We start from the raw sequence: 25,090 nt of genomic DNA, 5'->3' as shown, positions 1-25,090 counted from the left end.
CAGTACAAGTAGCACTATACATAGGCACTTAGATACCTCTTAGATAAGCATCACAAATACAGTACAAGAGTGTCATAGTAGTACACTGAGACAGTGTACAGAGATTTGAAAACATGGATGAGAATTTTAATTTGAGGCATTATTTAAATGGTTGCTTGTATGAGTCAGCCAATATAGGAGTGATCATGAATGGAAGATGGCATGGGCCAGGGGGCAGGGATCAGAGTCTTGGATAGTCTCAACTTTTCTCTACAGGTTGTAAAGAGATAAGATAAAAAAAGATGAAAAATTAAACCTATAGCTCCCTTAATTACAACTATCCTGCAATGCCTCACTGACTAATCTACTTTCAACGAGGCTTTAGAATTACAACCAGGCAAAATGCAAAAGAAAAAATTAAAATGCTTTCTAAATTGGAGTTGCTACTTTATGAAATGGAACTGGTAATAGGTATCCTAGAGAGATTATAAATGTTTAGAGAATAAAAACTGTAGTATTTCAAAATATAATAGAAAGTAAATGAGACGACTGTAGGAAATAGAGCATTTTGGAATGACCAAGAAGCATTTCAGACATAATCTTTCAAATAACATAGTACGTAATTGGCCCATTTATTGATAGAAAGCTGCTTGAAACAAAGTGAAGGACATTCTGAGCCAGAAAATATTCTGTATTCTGCAGTTGTACAGTAATGGATGCTACAAAATGTGTAAGAAGGGTAAAGCAGATGCTGGTTTACACTGAAGATAGACACAAATTGCTGAAGTAACTCAGCTGGTCATGCAGCATCTCTGGAGAAAAGGAATAGGTAACATTTTGGGCCAGACCCAAAGAAGGGTCTCGATCCGAAATGCTCAGTTACTTTAGCATTTTGTGTCTATTAATGGATGCTACAAAATGGCTTTGTAGGGATAGGCTTGAATTGAGACTATTCCCAAATCGCTTGATTAGTACTACCAGTCTTTGCTCTTCAATCTTGGCTGATTGTTGTTGAACTTGGTTGATCTTGATGATCTTCAGGTAGACAAAAGTGCTGGAGAAACTCAGCGGGTGCAGCAGCATCTATGGAGCGAAGGAGATAGGCAACGTTTCGGGCCGAAACCCTTCTTCAGACGATTGATGATCTTCAGGGTCTTCCTTTGAGAATTCCAGCTGCCGCAGGGCAATAAGTTAATGAGTTCACGTGATAGGAACAGAATTAAGCCCATTCGGCCCATCAAGTTTACTCCGCCATTCAATCAGGGCTGATCTATCTTTTCCTCTCAACTTCATTCGCCTGCCTTCTCCCCATTACTTTTGACACCCTTACTAATCACGAATCTGTCAATCTCTGCCTTAAAACTAACCAATGATGTGGCCTCCACGACCTTCTGTGGCAATTAATTCTGCATAAATTCCTCCTCATACGCTTTCTAAAGGTACGTCCTTTTATTCTGGGGCTGTGCCCTCTGGTCCTACAAATGGAAACATCTTCTCCACATCCACTTTATCCAGGCTTTCCTTATTTGGTAAGTTTCAATGAGGTTCCCCATCATCCTTGTAAACGCCAGCGAGTACAGGCCCATGCCCGTCAAATACTATGCTATCTCATATTATTCTGACTTGGAAATATACTGCCATTCCTTTATTGTCCCAGGGATTAAATCACGAAACTCACCACCTAACAGCACTGAGAGAGTACCTTTACCGGAAAGATTGCCGCAGGTCAAGGTAGAGACTTAACACAGCCTTCTCAAGGATTATTCAGCATGGAAAATAATTGCTGGCTTTACAGCAATACTCAGAGCCCCAAAAATGCATATAGAAATCGTAATAAATAAATAAATAAATAAATAAACTTGTTGATTTAGCACTGTTTCATAGTAAAAAAAATGTTTGCCATTTTTATGTACATACTCTGCAACTTTTACTGAAAATACACACCATATAATATTAAAAGAAAGGATATATCTGCCCTATAGTGATTTTCAGATGCAATTTTTGTGTAAAATTACATGGTTACATATTTTGGTAAAAGGTCTAAAGGGGTTCAACAAAGATGTTCAAAAACCTCCTTGCCTTCATGTTGATGAATCTGAAATTTGTTATTTTCAATTATATAGCTAAATTTGAAGGATAATATTTTCACTCTTACCTTCTGACTGTTCCCTAAAGCTTGCATATCAATAAGTCTGAGTTTAATTGAAACGGTGTCTCTATATTTTAAAAGGAAAGAACATCGCATTTTCTTATTTTTATTCAGTCCTGTTCATGACTGAATGCAACGTTCCCTCAATCAGAGTCTGTGTTAATGTCCTGGAGATCTCTTGAAACATTAATGGTCAGCTTCCTAAGAATAATAATAGATTGCAGTGTTAGAGGCAAGATAATGATGGCTTTAGTCTCTGTACTGTTAAGCACAGTCTGGGGAAGGAAGTGAGCATCCAGGTTATTATCTCTCTAGGTTTCCTATACTATTTTAGGCACTGTCATCCCAAGCATACAAATGCTTACCCTTTTAGACAAAAGTCCCAAAAAGTGGGATTAAATAGTAATTATCCGGTTATTTATAGTAATTTTGCATTATATTCCTCATTTGGTCATAAGGTGGAAAGATGAATATTAAACAGTTTACCTCCCATGCACATGCAATTGATGCATTGAACAAACAGCACTTGTCAGTAAAATAAACAGTCAATTAAAAACTCAGCAGAATTGGCCAGAAGTTGAATACGGAAAAAATTCTGAATAAAAGCAGAGACAGCAGGGCAATACTATTGTCGTCTTTGATGTTGCTGGAAAATCAATTTTAAGGGAGGTTTCCTTTATGCTGATATTTTTTGTATTCAGTGGGAATGGGTTTGAAATAAAATTTGCTTGATTGAATGAATGCCACAAAACAATGGCTGGAGCAAATGATGCAGTCGGAAAACACTTATTTCCTGACATGTATTTGTGGACAGATGCACTTCTAAATCATGATGATAGAATGGACAGGGGGGGGAAAGCTCTACAATCTTCACTGACTAGAGAGTGAAGAGACAATTTTGAGCTTAGCTTGAGTCACAGAGGGTCTTTCGACAGTGCGGCAGGGCTTGCGTGCTATCACCTCCTAAAGGGCAAAACCAGGTAGCGTAAGGGGCAACAGTGCATCACGTCTGGATAAGCCCAATGCCTTCTGGGTACACTTTGAAATGGAGAACAACAACATGGCTACTCGACCTCCACCGCCCCTGAGGACCTTGTGATCTCAGTCATTGAGGCCAACGTCAGAGCATCCTGAAAGAGGGTGATTCCATGCCAATCGTCCAGCCCAGACAGCATGCTTGGCCAAATATTAAAGACCTGTGCAGTTCACCTGACTGAAGTGGAGTGCTCATGAACTGAAATGCGCAGTTTCTAACAAATGGTCTATCAGGGTATTGTTAATTTATTGTTGTCCTTTATGGCTCTCTTCAATGTCAAGGATAGACACAAAATGCAGGAGTAACTCAATGGGTCAGGCAGCATCTCTGGAGTAGAATGAGGGGTGTCGTTTTGGGTCGGGGCCTTTCTTCAGACTTTAACAACTTTCGGTTTCCAGGCCCCCATTCACTCATCTTTATCATGGACGTTCAGTCAATCAACACCTCCATCCCTCACCCAGAGGGCTTTAAGGCCCTTTGTTTCTTTCCCGAAATAAAATAGTCTGAAGAAGTGTCCAATCATCCATCCTTTTTCTCCAAAGATGCTGCATGACCCGCTGAGTTACACCAGCATTTTGGGTCTCTCTTAGGTGTAAATCAGCATTTGCAGTTCTTTGTTTCTACTTTTCAGTGTAAACATTGTTTTAACAGTGCTTGTTCTTTCAGGCATCGTAAAAGTGTTCTTGGAACTCCAAATAGATATTTGGAGAGATAAATCACTGCCAGGCTCCATAATATTGAGGGCATTCACGGTCATGTATTTGCAAATTGGTATGCCTATTAAGTATGCAAACAATGAACATAATGAGCATGCAGTGTTGATTTGCCAATACTTAAGAATTTAACCCTACATTTGGTAGGAAGGAACCTCCTACACTTAATTGAAAACAGGCAACCCCGACATTAAGGGTGTGTGTGTGTGTGGGGGAGGGGGGGGGGGGGGGGGGGGGGGGGGTTGGATGCTGGTTTTCATTCCTAGAAAATGTCTACATCATGATATTCCAAAACATGAAGTCTTGTTTCCTTCCACACTCCAAAGATGTACAGGTCTGTAGGTTGATTGGCTTTGATAAAATTGTAAATTGCCCCTAGTGTGTAGGAAAGTGTTAGTGTATGGGGTGATCACTGGTCGGCGCGGACACGGTGGACTGAAGAGCCTGCTTTCATGCTGTATCTCTAAAGTCTAAAGTCAAAGCAGGAGAGCAAAGTACAGCACTCAACAACTCTCACTATCATATATATAGAAACTAGATGCCCCCCTGGTCCAAATGTAATATGTAAGATTTATTGGACCAGAAACTGTGTTTGCTGTGATACTGGACACAATCACTGCTCACTGCCGTTACTAAGTAAAACTGACAGTGACCCGACTAACACACATACATTTAGACAGAAAAATTCCAAAATTTATTTCATGATACTTTGCTCCTTTTCAGGATACACTATTAGAATCAATCCAGAATCAGTGACTTGACATGGCTTCAATATTTTGCACATTACCTTCATTGTGAAAACTATTGTAAATGTCAAGTCTTGCTGCATGAGTTCTGGCAGACTACACCATAATTACTCCTAACCCTGACCCTGAGAGAGTAACTTCTATAACTGAAACGCTACATTCCTTCTATTCCTTGCCAAAAATCCATTGGTTTACAAATTAATAAATCTGCAATTGATTTAAAAAATTTCAACTATTATTTTTAATCCGTTGCCTTTTTCCAACCTTTATTTCTCATTCTGTAAAATGTTTGCAAAGTGAAAAAATACTGTTGCTTTTTCATTCCAGGTTTGCCAAATCATTGGTGCAGTTAGCTTGATTATGTCTTTTCTTGCTATGCATCATAGATCTTTGCTTAAGATTGTCAGAATGAGGACCAGCGCAAATTGGAGGAACAGCACCTCATATTTCGCCTGGGTAGTTTACACCCAGCGGTATGAACATTGACTTCTCTAACTTCAGATAACCCTTGCTTTCTCTCTCCATCCCCTTCCCCTTCCCAGTTCTCGCACTAGTCTTACTGTCTCTGACTACATTCTATCTTTGTCCCGCCCCCTCCCCCGACATCAATCTGAAGAAGGGTCTTGACCCGAAACGTTGCCCATTCTTGCCGTAGAGGGAGTACAGAGAAGGTTCACCAGACTGATTCCTGGGATGTCAGGACTTTCATATGAAGAAAGACTGGATAGACTCGGCTTATACGCGCTAGAATTTAGAAGATTGAGGGGGGATCTTATAGAAACGTACAAAATTCTTAAGGGGTTGGACAGGCTAGATGCAGGAAGATTGTTCCCAATGTTGGGGAAGTCCAGAACAAGGGGTCACAGTTTAAGGATAAAGGGGAAATCGTTTAGGGCCGAGATGAGAAAAACATTTTTCACACAGAGAGTGGTGAATCTCTGGAATTCGCTGCCACAGAAGGTAGTTGAGGCCAGTTCATTGGCTATATTTAAGAGGGAGTTAGATGTGGCCCTTGTGGCTAAAGGTATCAGGGGGTATGGAGAGAAGGCAGGTACAGGATACTGAGTTGGATGATCAGCCATGATCATATTGAATGGCGGTGCAGGCTCGAAGGGCCGAATGGCCTACTCCTGCACCTATTTTCTATGTTTCTATGTTTCCTCCCCAGAGATGCTGCTTCACCCGCTGAGTTACTCCAACATTTTGTGTCTACGATAGATCATTGCTTACTGAGTGTAAATCCCACCAATAATGGAGAAATCCACTTCACAGACCTGCTTAATCTATTTCCGATAAGTTTTACATAGAACATAGACACATGAACAGGCCTTTCAGCCCATTATGTTAGTGCCAGATATGATACCAAATTGAACTAATCCTCTCTGCACAAATGGACTGCTTATCCCTCAAATCCCTGCGTATCCATGCGCCTATCTAAAAACATCTCAAACGGGTGGTGAATCTGTGGAATCTGTTGCCACAGAAGGCTGTGAAGGCCGAGTCAATGGATATTTTTAAGGCGGAGATTGACAGATTCTTGATTAGTACGGGTGTTAGGGGTTATGGGGAGAAGGCAGGAGAATGGGGTTGAGAGGGAAAGATAGATCAGCTGTGAATGAATAGTTGATGGGCTGAATGATGGGCCGAATGGCCTAATCCGGCTCCTATCACAACAACAAAAATAATTCAAACTATAAGTATATAAGATCACGAGAGAAATAGACAGGGTGAATCCACAGATTCGGGGAATCAAGAACTAGATGATGAAGGTTTAAGGTGAGAAGGGAAAGATTTAATAGGAACATGTGAGGCAACTTTTTTATACAGAGGGTGGTGCGTATATGGAAGAGCTGCCAGAGAAGGAATTTAAAGCAGGTACTATAACCACATATAAAATACATTTGGACAGGTACATGGACGGGAAAAATGTAGAGGGATATGGGCCAAAAGTGGACAGGTGGGACTAGCATAGATGGGGCATCTTGGTAGTCCTGGGAAAGTTGGGCCAAAGGGTCTGTTTCCAAGCTGTATAACTCTATGACTCTCACTACAATTTAGAAGCTAACCACTTAGGTGGTTGACGATCATTTTAAATAGAGCTTGCCAGAGGTCATTCCTACTAAATGCCACTCATCTGTGACAGTTTAAGAGTCTGCTAGTTAAGGTGTTGAGGTCTAAATGATCTGTGTTGAATGCTGATTGATGCCATGAGCTGCCTTCACTGCAAACATCCAGTGGTATCACCCTAACATTCTCATGCCTTGACCAATATGCCACAGATATTATTTTGGAGTTGCAAGGACTCGCATAGGGCCAAGGGAACTCATGCTATTGAGCCAACTTCAATTCCCATCTGCTTTTCTTGTAAAACAATTTTAGTTTAGAGATACAGCACAGTAACAGTTCACTGAGTCTGCGCCGACTAGCAATCCCCGTACACTAGCACTATCCTACACACTGGGGACAATTTACAATTTTTACCAAAGCCAATTAACCTACAAACCTGTACGTCTTTGGAGTGTGGGCAGAAACCAGAGCACCCGGAGAAAACCCACTTGGTCACGGGGATAATGCACAAACTCTGTACAGACAACACCAGTATCCAGATCTGATGCTGTAAGGCTGCGACTGTATCGCTGCACCACCGTACCGCTGAAATGATCCATGCAGACTCAAGTGAGAAGAAGGGGAGAAATCTAACACCCTGGCAACAACCATAAGGATACACACGCTGCAAACATTAATTCAGAAAAATAAAATCAACACGCTCTCGAGCCATTATCTTCACCATGATGCCGGTAGATCTGAGGCACTTACACAACTAAAATAGGATTAATTACACAGGCTGATTACAAGGTAATATCTCACAGCGATTTTATGTAATGCAGTGGGTCAGTGTACTTCTTATGCTGGACAATCACTGGTGTACAATAAGGGTGTAATGGCTTGGCTAAATTACTTTGTAACGTGGAACATGCTTCCAAGCAGAGCAATTTGCTGCTCTACATTTCACAGACTTTGAGGCATGATTATATTCCTGCTCCAATAGGGAGTGTTATTCAAAATGACCAGACATATTTGGATGTGGAAGCAATAGGGACCCGCTGCTCAAAGACTAAGAGCATATCACAGGAACTCCATTGTAATGTGCAAACTCTTATCTTTCAGCAGTTACAGAGCCTGTAATTTACGGAGAATGGCATCTTTGCTTTTTTTTCTTGATAAGATTTGCCGTAGATGGCCTTTCAAAGAAGGCTGAAATCGGCATTCTAATTCTGAGTCTAATGCACGAGCACAGCTTGAATGCATTAAAATAATTTCTGCGACTGCTCTTTTCATGAAATGACTTCTTTTATTTGCTTCCCTCGCTACTCTTTAAAGATTTTTTTTTTAAATTAATGTTGGCCCAGTTTTCTTTGTCCCCTGTTTTATGTTCCAGCAAACAGAATGGGCAGATGGCCTATTCTGAGGCCCTTGTCATTTGTAGTCTTGAGCTGTCCATAAATCAGTAAATGATAGCACCCTGATCTACTTGTTTTCAAGTTTCTATTCCCCATGCTCTGGAAATGAAATGTCAATGACAATCCTGAGATTTAGAATCACTATGTAAGGTCCTTTCTGTCTTCTGCTAAAAACAGACTGAATGATCCCCATTTAAAAAAAAATTAGCAACCTCCTCGTAAAGTTAAAGAATACAAAGCATGGAAAATACGATTTCTGAGCAAACTATTTAACTGATAACCAGAAATAGCAATTCATACAATACATCTCCAATGATGTTACATTAATATTGATGCTAACAATGGGTGCTACCTGTATGTTCCCCCTGAGACTGCGTGGGTTTTCTCCAGGTCCTCCGGTTTCTTCCTACACTCCAAAGACTTACAGGTCTGTAGGTTAATTGTAACTTGTCCCTGGTGTATAGGATAGTGTTATTGTGCAGGATGATCAGTGGTCGGCTTGGACTCGGTGGGCCAAAGTGGCCTGTTTCTGCACTGTCTCTAATATACAAATTAAACTATGTAAAATTGGAAATATTGTCAATCCAATTGCAACTTTACAAAACACTGTTCAGTGTTTGTTTTTCCTGGAAGGTAGGAAGCTCAGAGTTGACCTGTCAGACGTATATAAGAGTACACAGTGCCGGAGTAACTCAGCAGGTCAGGCAGCATCTCTGGAGAACATGGATAGGTGATGCTTTGAAGACTCTACTGGAAATGTCACCTATCCATGTTCTCCTGAGAGGCTGCCTGATCCACTGAATAACTCCAGCGCTTTGTGTCATTTTGTATATTATTTGCATCTGCAGTTCCTTGTTTCTGCACTGCTAGAGGTGTATAAGATTATGGGAGGCATAATTGGGTATTTAAAATCTTTCTCCCATGGAAGGGGTATCATTAAAAAGAAGACATAGGTTTAGCAGAGAGAAGTTTTAAAGGGGATTTGAAGGTTTTTTTTTGTTTTCACACACAGTGGTTGATATCTGGAATGAGCTGCTAGAGGAGTGATGGAATTGGATGGAGTTACTACATTTAAGAGACATTTACACAGACATTTAAACTGGTGAGACTTAACAGGATATGGCCCTAATGTGGACAAAATAAATTAGGCAATAAGGTTGACATGAATGTGGAGATCGTAAGGGCTGGTTTCTGCGGTGCACAACCATACTGTAAATACTTTGCTATAATTACAACAAACAAATTTTGTTTGAATAATTAAATAATAAAAAGAGAAAATCCCAGTTTACTGAAAAGGTCCAATTTTTCTCATAGCCATAGGGATCCCTTGAAACCAGAGACCTTGCTTAATGTATAAATACAGGAACTTTGGAGTAAAGTCTTGTTTTACAGGTTCATTGCATGCACACTGACTGTTGTATTAGTTCATCAGTTGCATTTAGGATTAAGTAAATAAAAAAAATAACAAACTGTATATACTTCTTGCTAATATTGTATATGTAGTAATTGCTGATGGATTTTTAAATTTTTTTTAATTTGCAGATAATTTTCATTAAAATTATGCAAAATGGAAACGCCAATCCCAATGTGGCAATTTGAGGACAAACATATTGGATCACTGCTTCAATTTGTTTTGTTTCAATGTATATAGTATAAGTATAGTATAGTAATATAGCATGGAATGATGCATCTTTTGAAGGTCTACATTTGGAACCAGCTCAATAACATTTCCCAATTTGTTACGACTGTAGTTTAAGACATTATTCCTTTCTCTGATCACTAGCTCCACAGGAATTGACTTGGAGGTATTACTGAGTTTAATGACGTCGTAACTGTCTGATAACACAAGAGGCTCATGCTATTTCAGGTTTTGATGCCAACATAAACAGCTAAATTCTGAAAGCAATTAGGTCTGAAAACTAAAAATATAATAAAAGAAGTGCAGAAGTGAACGTTATCCAAGAATTAGGGAATAGGGGACGTTGTAGAGTCATAGAGTTATAGGCTTAGAAAGCACGGAAGCAGGCCCTTCGGCCCAAATTGCCCATGCCGATCAAGATGCCCCACCTACGCTAGTCCCACCTACCCATGTTAGGACCATATGCCTCTAAACCTTTCCTATCCACGTATCTGTCTAAATGTCTTTTGAATGTTGTGATCGTACCTGGTAATTATTGATGAGTAAGTTGCATTTGGCCGCACACCTTCAATACCAATAGACAATAGACAATAGACCAGCCTGATGATTGGGAATAGACCAGTTTGGCGATAATTAGCCAGATTCGATTTACTTGACATTTTGCGCACTGGATGGACATGGGTATTTAAAAATATTGCAACTTCAGTGTAAAGCCTGGCTAGAAACACGGCTTGCTCTAAAGTATAGGCTTTTATTGTGGTATTATTAAGTATTAAGTATTATTGTGGTAAACAGGGCAAGTGGTATGCTTGCATTTATAGATCAGGGCATTGAGTACAGAATTAGGAAGTCATGATGCAGCTTTATTGCGTGCATTTCTTGTCAATCGTTACAGGAAGGATGTAGAGGTTTTGGAAAAGCTGCAGAGGAGGTTTACCAGAATGAGGCCTGGATTGGGGGCTATTAGTACAGGGAGAGGTTAGACAGATTTGGATTGTTTTCTCTGGAACACCGGTGGTTGTGATGAAACCTGATATCTATATTACTAAAAGTCTGTTCTTGACCGGTTTTGGCCATCTGTGCTGCGATTTCCGAGAGAACGCCGCCACCTACGGCCGTCATTTATGGCCACCTTGCTCAGAGCCCCCTTCCGCCGCATGTGTGCCGAGGATTTTACCCGTCGATTACAAATGACAGAGATATTAATGCTTTTACAAAATTCCCCATTCTCTCTGCTGCCCCCGCTGGCGGCAGGGGGGAGGGACTATAAAACCAGGAAGTGGTGTGCCACACAGTCTCTTCAAGATGGAGGAAGGCAGAGGGTCACGTTTCTCTGAGCTGTGAATAACACTGAACACATGTCTACTCAAATGTAAGTGCCCTTAGTGGTTCTAAAATGCTTGCAGAATGTGTCTATTGGTTCTAAAGCTTGCAAAAAGTGTCGCTATTGGTTCTAAAGCTTGCAAAAAAATATCTATTGGTTCTAAAGCTTGCAAAAAATGTCTATTGGTTCTAAAGCTTGCAAAAAATGTCTATTGGTTCTAAAGCTTGCAAAAAGTGTCTCTATTGGTTCTAAAGCTTGCAAAAATGTCTATTGGTTCTAAAGCTTGCAAAAAATGTCTATTGGTTCTAAAGCTTGCAAAAAACGTCTATTGGTTCTAAAGCTAGCAAAAAGTGTCTCTATTGGTTCTAAAGCTTGCAAAAAGTGTCTCTATTGGTTCTAAAGCTTGCAAAAAAATGTCTATTGGTTCTAAAGCTTGCAAAAAATGTCTATTGGTTCTAAAATGGTTCATACTAGCGCTCCCCCCCCCCTCCCCCCTCCCCCTCCCCCCTCCCCTCCCCTCCCCTCCCCTGGTTGGCTTGGCTTGGGTGTGTCTTGAAATTGAAAGGCACTATGACTGCAAATGGTAGCATGAAGTTGAAAGGCACTACTTACTGCAAATGGTGGATTGGTTGCTTTGGCTTGAAGTTGAAAGGCACTACTTACTGCAAATGGTGGCTTGGTTGCTTTGGCTTGAAGTTGAAAGGCACTACTTACTGCAAATGGTGGCTTGGTTGCTTTGGCTTGAAGTTGAAAGGCACTATTACTGCAAATGGTGGCTTGGTTGCTTTGGCTTGAAGTTGAAAAGCACTACTTACTGCAAATGGTGGCTTGGGTGTGGCTTGAAGTTGAAAAACACCACTTACTGCAAATGGTGGCATGAAGTTGAAAGGCACTACTTACTGCAAATGGTGGATTGGTTGCTTTGGCTTGAAGTTGAAAGGCACTACTTACTGCAAATGGTGGCTTGGCTGCTTTGGCTTGAAGTTGAAAGGCACTACTTACTGCAAATGGTGGCTTGGGTGTGGCTTGAAGTTGAAAGACACCACTGCTGCAAATGGTGGCTTGGTGTGGCTTGAAGTTGAAAGACACCACTTACTGCAAATGGTGGCATGAAGTTGAAAGGCACTACTTACTGCAAATGGTGGCTTGGTTGCTTTGGCTTGAAGTTGAAAGGCACTACTTACTGCAAATGGTGGCTTGGGAGCTTTGGCTTGAAGTTGAAAGGCACTATTACTGCAAATGGTGGATTGGTTGCTTTGGCTTGAAGTTGAAAGGCACTACTTACTGCAAATGGTGGCTTGGTTGCTTTGGCTTGAAGTTGAAAGGCACTACTTACTGCAAATTGTGGCTTGATGTTGAAAGGCACTACTTACTGCAAATGGTGGCATGAAGTTGAAAGGCATTATTTACTGCAAATGGTGGCTTGAGTGCTTTGACTTGCAGTTGAAAGGCAGTACTTACTGCAAATGGTGGCTTGGGTGCAATGGCTTGAAGTTGAAAGGCATTACTTAATGCAAATGGTGGCATGAAGTTGAAAGGCACTACTTACTGCAAATGGTGGCTTGGGAGCTTTGAAGTTGAAAGGCACTACTTCCTGCAAATGATGGCTTGGGTGTGGCTTGGGTGTGGCTTGAAGTTGAAAGACACTACATACTGCAAATGGTGGCTTGGGAGCTTTGACTTGAAATTGAAAGGCACTACTTACTGCAAATGGTGGCTTGGGAGCTTTGGCTTGAAATTGAAAGGCACTACTTACTGCAAATGGTGGCGGGTGTGGCTTGAAGTTGAAAGGCACTGCTTACTGCAGATGGTGGTTTGGGTGCAATGGCTTGAAGTTAAAATGCATTACTTACTGCAAATGGGGGCGTGGGTGCATTGGCTAGAAGTTGAAATACACTACTTACTGCAAATTGTGGCTTGAAGTTGAAAGGCACTACTTACTGCAAATGGTGGCTTGGGTGCTTTGGCTTTAAGTTGAAAGGCACTGTAAATGGTGGCATGAAGTTGAAGGGCACTACTTACTGCAAGTGGTGGCTTGGGAGCTTTGGTTTGAAGTTGAAAGGCACTTACTGCAAATGGTGGCTTGGTTGCTTTGGCTTGAAGTTCAAAGGCACTACTTACTGCAAATGGTGGCTTGGGAGCTTTGACTTGAAGTTGAAAGACACCTCTTACTGCTAATGGTGGCTTGGGTGTGGCTTGGGTGTGGTTTGAAGTTGAAAGCCACTACTTACTGCAAATGGTGGCTTGGATGCAATGGCTTGAAGTTGAAAGGCACCACTTACTGCAAATGGTGGCATGGTTGAAATGCACTACTTACTGCAAATGGTGGCTTGGGTGCTTTGACTTGAAGTTAAAAGGCACTACTGTAAATGCACTTACTTCCTGTTTGCACTGTATATTGATTTTAGATAAAACGCTACCACTTACGGCTGTGATTTTTGGCCATCTTACTCAGTCCCCCTCCGCTGAGCAGATGCAGATAATTCTTCCCATCAATGAAAAATAAAAGTGTTATTAGTTTTTTTTTAAATGTTGAGAATCTCTCCTGTCAATCACTCCATGAAAGCCACACCTTTTCCGGAGGGGGGGGGGGAGGGGTTATAAAACCCGGAAACGTGGGTGTGGCTCAGTCTCTTCAAGATGGAAGAGGGAGAGGTCACAACTCGCTGTCTTTAGTGGCTTTGCACCCTACTTCAAATGGTATGAAACTGCACTCGAATTTGGTGGCCTTGCACCCTGCTAGAAGTGGTAAGAAACTGCACTTGAATTTGGTGGCCTTATTCCCTGCTTGAAATAGAATTTCAAGGATTAGCCGTGAGTCGCCCACCAGCCGTGATTGAGTGAGTTGCCAGCACAACAGGCTTGATTGACTGAGACGCCAGCCCAAGAATCCATTTGGCGCACAATTTGCATACTAGCCCTCTGGAAACCAGTCCCTTCAGCCCACAACACCCATACTAGCGCTCCAGAAAGCCCCCCCCCCCCCCCAACTGGCCACCAATATTAGAATTGGTGGAGAGGTGGAATATTGCGTTGGATGACCAGCCCTCCTGTGTGATGCTGGGACCCAACGGGCCCCACTTAGTCTAGTAATGATATAAAATTATGAGAGGCATAGATCGGGTAGACAGGGTAGATTTTCGCAGGATGAAAAAATCAAATACTAAAAGGTATAGCCTTAAGGTGAAAGGGAAAAGGAGGGAACCAGATTGTAAAGGGGCAGATCATTCATACATAGAAACATAGAAAAATAGGTGCAGGAGTAGGCCATTCGGCCCTTCGGGCCAGCACTGCCATTCAATATGATCATGGCTGATCGACTAAAATCAGTACCCCGTTCTTGCTTTTCCCCCATATCCCTTAATTCCGTTAGCCCTAAGAGCTATATCAAACTCTCTCTTGAAAACTTTGTGTTCATTGGGTACACATCACATTCTCTGTGTAAAAACTTTACATCTCCATGCCCCGCACATCTCCTTTAAACTTTGCTCCCCTCACCTTAAAGCTATAAATCATTGGCTGTGGAGCCAGGCGGACCTTCTGACGTCATGAAAGCTGCTCTGTAACTGTAACACCTTCCGCTGTTATTTTTAACTGGAAAGTTAAATTTGTGGATGAATGGGAATTGGGAGAGCTTTGTTGATTTAGAGGATGTTTCCACTAGTGGGAGAGTCTAGGACAAGGGCTCCCAACCTGGGGGTAAATTTTGCCTACCTAGGGGGTACATTTGTTGATTCTGGATTTATACATATTTTTTCTCATTGACTGACTGTTTAGTTCTGGTATACCGGTATCTGTTCAACATTAGTTGTTCACAAATAAGTGAAATAACATTGTTATGTGCTATTAAAGTTGCCAGGGGTAAACGGGACGAAAAAGGCTGTGAACCCCTGATCTAGGACCTGAGGTCATAGCCTCAGAATTAAAGATTGTTCCTTTAGGAAGGAGATGATGAGGAATTTATTCAGTCAGATCGTGTTGAATCAGTGGAATTCATTGCCACAAAGGCTTTGCAGGCCAAGTTAATGGATATTTTTAAGGCAGAGATAGATAGATTCTCGATTATTACTGGTGTAAGGGGTAATGGGGAGAATACAGAAGAATGGGGTTAGAAGGGAGAGATAGATCAGCCCTGATTGAATGGCGTAGACTTGATGGGCCGAATGGCCCAATTCTGCTCACATGACTTGTGAACTTATGAACATTGCTCTGTTGGCTGAAATCACCACATGTGGCAGCTGGAATTCTCAAAGGAGGACCCTGAAGATCATCAAGTTCAACAAAAACACAAGAATAACCAAACCAAGCTAAAGAATACTCACTGTAAGATGCCACTCGCCTCTGGGGTTCTCTCCCCAAGAATGGACAGTCATGAATGTCCAGTTGTTTAGCCCCATCTTGGAGTTGTCAAGCATACGGACTTTAAGGAGTTCAGATACAGAACCTAATGGTGAGGTGAGAGAAATGCTGAGGTCACCTCGGCACAAGGATGACATCGAAGCAGTCACCTGAAAAAGATAAAATACTTTAGTATTAACAAGATGGAACAAAGCTGCCTAACCACTGAGCTGATAACACCATAGAGTCATACAGCACTGAAACAGGCCCTTTGGCCCAACTAGTCCAAGGCGATCAAGATGCCCCATCTATGCCAGATCCTTTTTCCCACATTTGGCCCATCCCCTTCTATGTCTTCCCTATCCACGTACCTATTCAACTGTCTTTCAAATGCTGTTATAGTGCCTGCCTCAGCTACTACTTCTGGCAGTGCGTTGTATATATACCCACCGCCCACTGAGTGCAAACGTTGCCCTCAGGTCTGTATTAAATCTCGCCCTTCTCACCTTAACCATATATCCTATTGTTTTTATTCCCTTACCATAGGTATCATTCACCCTAGTTATTCCCCTCAAGATTTTATGCGCCCCTGGAAGATCATCCCTCAGCATCCTGCGATCCAAGGAATAAAACCCAAGCCTGCCCGACCTCTCCCTATAGCTCAGACCCTCAATTCCTGGCAACATCCTCATGAATCTTTTCCTGGCAATCAGGAATTTTCCACAAATGTGGATACAAGGAACTACTGATACGGGTTTACAAAATACACAAAGTGTTGGAGTAATTCAATGGGCCAGGCAGCATCTCTGGATAATGGTAGTTTATTTGTCACATCTACCAAGGTACAGTGAAATTAATTTTTGTATAAAGTTTAGTACAAGTATCATTACACATAAGCACTTAGATACATCTTAGATAAGCATCTTGGAGATACTGTTCAAGTTGCCAGATTTGGCAACACTTTAATGTTTGTTAAAATGTACAGGTGGACCCTTCTTCATTACAGTGCTCAAGGCAGATTTCAAAATCACCTACGTAAACTTGCACTTACGTAAGCAATTCTTTAAGCCCACTACTTTATTTCTGGGTTGCGCGTCTCTGCAGTCTTGGGGGCACTGCAGTGCCCTACTGCTGTCGCATGCGGCCGTTTCCGCCAGTCAGTCAGCTGTTCTCGTGGATGCTCCCAACATGGTCTCCGCATGGGAACTCAAACGAGGTCTTCTGACTTACGTCACATCTGACATATAAGGGTCCACAGGACGTAACCCTTATGTAAGTCGGGGAGTGTCTGTACATGAATAGAAAAGCAGTGCAAACCAATGGGCTTTGGCAACTGTAGGTTGATATGAATTCATGTTGACTGCATCATCATGAGTTCAGTCTCAATCCTCCATCCTATTCCCAGCTAAAGGAGTGTAGTGCATCAAACAACTTATAATTATCCAACGTTTTAATACCGGTGGGGTTATTATGTTAAATTCACAGCAGAGAACACTGACAAACTTCACAGGGGCGGCATGGCGGTGCAGCAGTGGAGTTGGCGCCTTACAGCGCGAGACCCGGGTTCAATCCTGACTATGGCCGCTGTCTGTATGAAGTTTGTACGTTCTCCCCGCGGCCACATGGGTGCTCCAGTTCCTTCCCACACTCCAAAGACGCATAGGTTTGTAGGTTAATTTGGTTTCGGTAAACATTGTAAATTGTCCCTAGTGTGTGTAGGATAGTGTTAGTATCACGGGGATCACAGGTCGTCACGGACTTAGTGGGCCGAAGGGCCTGTTTACATTCTGTATCTCTAAAGTAAACCAAACTAATATGATCACAACATTGAATTCAGTTTCATTGTAGTGTCAGTTTTGAAACCATGGAAGTGCCTGTCTTCCTGAAGCTTTCATTGAATAAGGCTATATTACAAGTAAAGTACTTTGTTGACACCTCCATAGATGTAGGTCTGAGTCTGGTGAAGCTAGATTTAATGTGATCTATTAGGAAACCATTAGAATTTCTTCTGCAGCGAAACAACATAAAAAACAAAATCAATATTGCACATGCAACAGCTAACAATTTTGTAACAAACATAATTTTCGAATTAAGCCATTCCTCAATAAGTGAATGGACTAGGATATTTGCATTGTTGATTAACACTGCAAACATTTTTAGAAATTCCAATTATATCATTAATGGCCTATCAACTATTTTTTCTCTTTCTCGGAAACAGTATTGGTTTGGGCACATGTTTTTTTGTTTATCAAACCATACAAGTTCAGAAAAAGTGCCTTTCACTGAGATTTCACTTAGATTTTTTTTAAGTCCCTTCAGCCCATCAGGCCTGTACTAGCCCAGGAGTCCTTTCGGCCCATCAGTAAGTATTCCCCCTGCAAGTATTAAACATCCCAGTATTTTTCTTCCTCCCTTCATTGGTTCCCTGTGGGATCCAAGCCAGGATAGAGTTTCCTCCTTCATTGCTGTGATCTGCAGAAATAGATGAAAAATGTCTAAAAATGATTCTCCACCATCTCACCCTTTTCTCTCTCTCCCAGTCTCTCACCTGTTTTGGGCAGAATTTCTGGCAGTTTTTGAGCTGCGTGCCCACCAGGCCTGAGTGACTGAGCTGCCAGCCCAAGAATCCATTCAGCCCACAATGTCCATAATAGCCCTCTGGAAACCATCTCTTCCGCCCACAACACCCATACTAGCGCTCCAGACCCCCCCCCCCCCCCCACCTGCCACCAATATTGGAATTGGTGGAGAGGTGGAATATCGCATTGGGGTCCCTCTTAGTTTGGTACAAAATATTGCCATTAGGAAGGAGCTCCAGAAAATCCTGCACCCTCTCAAGCCACCTTCCACTTCCTTCCGACACGGACACGGAGCGATCACCGGCCCCCTTTTTTTTGTTAAACATCTATTTCCTTCGGGTGTTTTTAAAAAAAAATTCCCCTTTACCATTTACCGTACTTTTCGATAGCTGCCATGACCCATTTGATGTCCTCCTTCGCCCTGCTCCTGGTCTCGACCCGCACCGATCTGCCGGACATGCTGTGGGTGTGTGTATGTGTCCATTCAATCGCGGCTGTCGGTGGGGGCGCTGTCAGCAGCGTGTCCGTTTTTTTCAACTTTTTTTGTTTTTTTAGTATGTTTTAAGTGTGTTTTTAATGTTTCTTTGTGTGTTTTGTGTGGGGGGTGGTGTGGAGGGGTGAGGGGGAAACCGTTTCGGTCGCCTCCTCCATGGAGAGGCGACTTTTTCCAGGTCGCCTCCCCCGTGGCCTAACAGCGAGGATCGGGCAGCCTTTCCCGGAGACGCGCCCGTGGCTTCAGCGGCGGGCGCAGTGCGGACTCTAGGCGCGGAGCGGGAGAGCCCTCGCTCCGTTTCGCTGGCCCGCGGCAGCCGGCAGCCTGAAGCCGCGGTCTGCAGAGCTCCAGCTGGCGCGGCGTCTGCAGCCCGGGATCCCTCGTGGGGGACCCGGGAGGAGAAGAAGCCACCACTGCCGGCCCGCGGCCAACCTCTACCGCGGACCCGGTGTGGACTTACCATCACCCCTGAAGGGGAGCTTCGACCACCGGCCTGCGGCCTACACCAACCTAAAGCCGCGGTCTCCGGTGGGGAAGAGCCGACTTTGGACTGGCTCTGGACTCTGGTCCCGACCACGGGGGGAAATGGAGGAGGACTGGCCAAATTTTGTGCCTTCCACCACAGTGATGAATGCTGTGGTGGATGTTTGTGTTAAATTTTTATTGTGTGTTGTGTGTTCTTTCTCATTGTACCGCTGCTGGCAAATTCATTTCACATGCACTTTATGTGCAATGTGATGAATAAAACCGTATTGTATTGTATTGTATGTGTGTGTGTTTGTTTGGTGGAGTCTGAGGGAAGAAGCGCCGGCACTAAGAGCGAGCGAACGCGCGGACAGACGTACGAAAGCAATGTTTGGCAGATGCAGTATAATGTGGATAAATGTGAGGTTATCCATTTTGGTGGCAAAAACAGGAAAGCAGACTATTATCTAAATGGTGGCCGACTAGGAAAAGGGGAGATGCAGCGAGACCTGGGTGTCATGGTACACCAGTCATTGAAAGTGGGCATGCAGGTGCAGCAGGCAGTGAAGAAAGCGAATGGTATGTTAGCTTTCATAGCAAAAGGATTTGAGTATAGGAGCAGGGAGGTTCTACTGCAGTTGTACAGGGTCTTGGTGAGACCACACCTGGAGTATTGCGTACAGTTTTGGTCTCCAAATCTGAGGAAGGACATTATTGCCATAGAGGGAGTGCAGAGAAGGTTCACCAGACTGATTCCTGGGATGTCAGGACTGTCTTATGAAGAAAGACTGGATAGACTTGGTTTATACTCTCTAGAATTTAGGAGATTGAGAGGGGATCTTATAGAAACTTACAAAATTCTTAAGGGGTTGGACAGGCTAGATGCAGGAAGATTGCTCCCGATGTTGGGGAAGTCCAGGACAAGGGGTCACAGCTTAAGGATAAGGGGGAAATCCTTTAAAACCGAGATGAGGAGAACTTTTTTCACACAGAGAGTGGTGAATCTTTGGAACTCTCTGCCACAGAGGGTAGTCGAGGCCAGTTCATTGGCTATATTTAAGAGGGAGTTAGATGTGGCCCTTGTGGCTAAGGGGATCAGAGAGTATGGAGAGAAGGCAGGTACGGGATACTGAGTTGGATGATCAGCCATGATCATATTGAATGGCGGTGCAGGCTCGAAGGGCCGAATGGCCTACTCCTGCACCTAATTTCTATGTTTCTATGTTTCTAAAGCTCAAAGGTCGGGCGTACAGGACAGCGGTCTTTTTTAGGCCATGGCCCAGACCGGCCTTTGTGGATGCGCAAACCCCAAACCCAAACCCAAACCCGGACACCGGCGCCTCAACCTCCTCGAAGACCACACAGGAAGAAGTAAACTTTCCACTGGTAACCATGGAGGTAGGTGGGTCTGGTCCCTTACAAATTATAGGAAGTGTGGATAATACACATATCGGTGGGAGATTACACTTCTTTTGGGAGGCATGGAGTGCATTGACAACAGACACTTATATCCTAAACAGTATCCAGGGATATACCATTGAATTTGTGCACAAAAATAGCCCCCCAGTTCAGCATGTACCGAACCGAACGTTCGTACTTTCACGAAAAGAAAAATTAGAAGCACATGCTGAACTGGTGAGACTTCACGCAAAGGGGGTAATTGAAAAAACCCAACACGATTCTCTGGAATTTGTGTCTAATATCTTTACCAAAAACAAAAAAGATGGTGGTTGTCGCATCATCATAGATTTGACCAACTTGAATACATATGTGCAATATATTCATTTTAAAATGGAAACCTTTGTTACTGCCAAACAATTGATTTCCGAAGGCTACTTCTTGGCTAGCATCGACTTAAAAGATGCTTACTATTCAGTGCCTATACGGACTGACCACAGACGTTATTTAAAATTCAACTGGATGGGGCAGACTGGCAGTATAGAGCTCTACCAAATGGATTAACATCAGCCCCCAGGCTGTTTACAAAAATCTTGAAACCAGCCCTAGCGTTTCTTCGAAAACAAAAACATATGATCATGGCCTATCTAGATGACATATTGATTGTGGGCAAAACTTTGGAATTAGCCAAACTAGCTGTATCAGCCACCAAACAATTTTTTGAGAAACAGACACCAGGTCAAGATAAACCATCCAGTTAAATCTAAACTAACGCCTTCCACCATAATGGATTATTTGGGGTTCACTATTGACTCAGTTCACATGTCGGTGGCTTTACCAAAGGACCAGGCCTGCAACAACCTCATTGACATCAGTGAACCATCTATCAGATTGGTAGCAAGGGTGATTGGCAAAATAGTGGCTGCTTTTCCAGCCACACAATTTGGACCTTTGTATTATCAAAATTTACAAAGGGCAAAAATACAAGCACTCAAAATTAATGCTGGTCATTTCGACAGACCAATGAAGCTACCAATCAAAGCAATTATGGAATTAAAATGGTGGAGGGATAACATTCGGCATTGTTCCAGCCCTATTATTATCAGCAATCCCTCAGTGGTGCTACAAACTGATGCCAGTGCGCTTGGTTGGGGTGCAATCAATTCCATCTCCAGCTGTGGAGGTAGATGGAATGCACAGGATGCATCATTACTACAGACACTTGGCATAAACTACCTGGAAATGTTGGGTGCGTTCTATGGCCTAAAGTCATACTGTTCTGGAATACATCACCAGCATGTTAGACTACAGATTGACAATACCACCGTGGTGGCATTTATTAACCATATGGGTGGAATCAAATCGACATCATGTGACAATCTGGCTAATACAATTTGGCAATGGTGTATCCAGAGAAATATTTGGATATCAGCTACTTACCTACCAGGTAACCTAAATTCAGTGGCAGACACCAGGTCATGCAAATTCAATGAAAACATCGAATGGATGTTGGATATAAAAGTATTTGCTGAAATTGTAGCACAGTATGGAACACCAGATATCGATCTATTTGCATCTAGACTCAATCACCAGTTACTAAACTATGTTTCTTGGGAACCAGACCCTGGGGCATCAGCGATAGATGCTTTTTCGCTGCATTGGGGGAAATTATTTTTCTATGCATTCCTTCCTTTCTGCCTCATCAGTCGGGTATTACGCAAAATACAACAAGACTCGGCGTCTGGTATTTTGGTAGTGCCCGATTGGCCTACTCAACCATGGTTCCCTGTGATACTCGACATGGTCTTAGAACCATGTATCACCATCCTGAAACAACCAGATTTGTTGGTTCATCCCGTAACTGGGGATAGCCATCCATGTCATAAAATGACAAACTTATTAATTTGTAGAGTCTAAAGAAACCTCTACTGGAACTGGGACTGACGGACCGAACATTGAACATTATATCAGCGGCTCACAGGCAGTCCACCAAAAAACAATATCTGGTATACATCAGGAAATGGGAGATATATTGTCACAGAAACAACATCACTTACAGCTCGATGAACATAACGTCTGTTCTGGAATTCCTGGCAGGCCTCCATTATGATGAGGGGCTCAGTTACAGTGCCATTAACTGCGCCAGAAGTGCCCTTTCAGCATATCTATGGCGAGGATCAGAGCGTCATTTTGTTGGGACTCACCCCCTGGTAACCAAACTTATGAGGGGAATTTTTAATATCAATCCCCCAAGAACCAGGTACTCTCAAATATGGGATGTGAGTATTGTCCTAACGTTGCTAAGGAACTGGTCTCCAGCAACAGCTCTATCCCTGCAAAAACTGACGCATAAAACAGTCATGCTGATGGCTTTGGTCACAGCACAAAGGGTACAGTCTTTACATAAGTTAAGGCTGGAAAATATGACTTCTTCAACAAGAAATATAACTTTTCATATTCACGAATTAGTCAAACAGAACAGACCGGGGTCATCAGGCCTCAAAATAGAATTTAGGGCCTACCCTATAGATGATCATCTCTGTATAATAAGACATTTATTGTTATATATGGAGAACACCAAAAACATCAAAGGCAATGAGATGGCACTACTAATCAGCCACAAGCAACCTCACAAAAAAGTGTCGGTTCAAACTATTTCCAGATGGCTGAAACAGGTTTTAACAACAGCTGGGGTGGATACTAACATATTCAAATCTCATTCCACCAGGGCTGCAGCTACATTGGCAGCTATGGAGTTGGATGTACCGATGGACCAAATCCTGGAGACAGCAGGATGGTCAAGGGAAAAAACGTTCCAACAATTCTACCATAAACCAGTGGTTAAACCTGAAACTTTTGCAGAATCAATTTTAAGTTCTGTAATATGATTTCACCCCATAAAATAGGGGCTATAATTTGTTGTTAATAAATTTATCATGGATTTCAATGTCGGATTCATGTTTAAACATGTTAACACAATTCCTCCCTTAGTCAATTAAGGCAGATGTGATGCATGGACTCGTTTCCACGGCATGAAATCAGAGCTTTGAAAGCTTCACGTAGTCACTCACATGACTCCGAAGTAAAATAGTAAGATTAAACGAGAACTTACCAGTTCGAAGTTTGATCATTATTTTATGAGGAGTAACGTTGAGGGATTACGTGCCCTCCGCTCCCACCCTTGATCATAAAGTTCAACTGGTATCCTCTTCTCTAATCTTACTATGTTCAGTCATAACTGTTATCTGTGATTTCACACCACTGCTTTGAAGAATGACACGCATGCGTCCTGGCGGGTTCTTCACGTAATCCCTCAACGTTACTCCTCATAAAATAATGATCAAACTTCGAACTGGTAAGTTCGCGTTTAATCTTACTATTAAGTAGCGCAGGATAAAACTGCGAATTCACGCACTGGATGGAAACTGGAAACTGAAAACTAGGGGAACGCCGTCCCCCTGCGTACCTCCCCATTTCCATCACTGATCTCCGATGACCTGGTATGGAAAACCTATTGAGGAGTTCTTCAGTGCTGTTTTGTGGGATCTTGGTGCACATAAACTGGCTTCCACATTTATTCACATCACAACAGTGACCTGAACTTCAAAGAAGAACCCATTGTTTGGGACATCCTGCTGGCATGTTAAGTGCAAGGTATTTCTTCAATTTAATTTCTGTTGCTTTTTCTGGAAATTGCTATCCTACCAGCAATAATCCCAGCATCGAGCACACTGCTCAGCATCTGTTTACCAGCTTGCTGTCCTGTTATTAAAGGTGGCACATTAGAAAACCTTAATGTTTCCTGAGACCAAACTAAAAAATGATTTGTGGTCTGAACAACTTCCCTTCAAACCAGAATGCCTTGTATACGTAGGTGGCACAATGCCACATCCGATATATCCAAAAGGGAGACACAGTGGCACAGTGGGAGAGCCGCTGCCTTATAGTGCCAGAGACACGGGTTCGATCCTGACCACGGGTGCTGTCTGGACGGAGTTTGTACGTTCTCCATGTGAACCGCATGGGTTTTCTACGGGTGCTCCGGTTTCCTCACACACTCCAAAGACATACAGGTTTGTAGGTTAATTGACTTCAGTAAAATTGTAACCTCGTGTGTAGGTTAATGCTAGTCTATAGGGTGATTGCAGGTCGGCGCAGCCGGTGGGCCGAAGGGCCCGTTTCCATGCTGTATCTCTAAAGTGTAAAAAACATGTCTCATAGCACATTAGAATGTTTTGGTGCAGCTCTGCCATTTCCCAGGGCAATTTATAAAGTCATTAAAGCGCAGTCATTGTTGGTGAGTATAACAACCATTTTTTAATACAACAAAATGTCCCAAACTGCAATAAAATATGTCCAATTAATTATTTTTTTTTGCTGGTATTGGCTGAACATTAAGCATTTGAGCAAACTTTAAGCATTATATACCTCATTGGAGACTCTCGGATATCTATGTTCAGACTTTATCTTACACGAAAATTTACGTACGTTATTCCCTTTATCATGTATTTGTACACTGTGGACGGCTCGATTGTAATCATGTATTGTCTTTCCGCTGAGTGGTTAGCACCAATAAAGTTTTTCACTGTACCTCGGTACACGTGACAATAAACTAAACTCAAACTCAAAATCATTTGATATTCCCTACTCCACTTGAAATAATTTAGTTTAGAAGAAGGATCCCAACCCAAAATATCATTTATCCATGTTCCCCAGGGATGCTGCCTGACCCGCTGATTTACTCCAGCACTTTGTGTCTTAGTTTAGTTT

General features: G+C 42.6%; 1 protein-coding gene across 1 annotated transcript in view; it reads right to left on the bottom strand.

The window, feature by feature from the left end:
* Positions 1–25,090, bottom strand: part of LOC116974287 (PC3-like endoprotease variant B) — a 699,630-nt gene that overhangs the window by 26,603 nt on the left and 647,937 nt on the right. The window contains exon 15 of the mRNA XM_033022605.1: positions 15,370–15,555. Coding sequence (XP_032878496.1) covers positions 15,370–15,555 — 186 coding nt within the window. The remainder of the gene's footprint in view (positions 1–15,369; positions 15,556–25,090) is intronic.

Source organism: Amblyraja radiata, chromosome 6, assembly GCF_010909765.2.
Source record: "Amblyraja radiata isolate CabotCenter1 chromosome 6, sAmbRad1.1.pri, whole genome shotgun sequence".
In the NCBI taxonomy this organism is placed as follows: domain Eukaryota; kingdom Metazoa; phylum Chordata; class Chondrichthyes; order Rajiformes; family Rajidae; genus Amblyraja; species Amblyraja radiata.
This window is presented reverse-complemented; position numbering and strand designations above follow the sequence as displayed.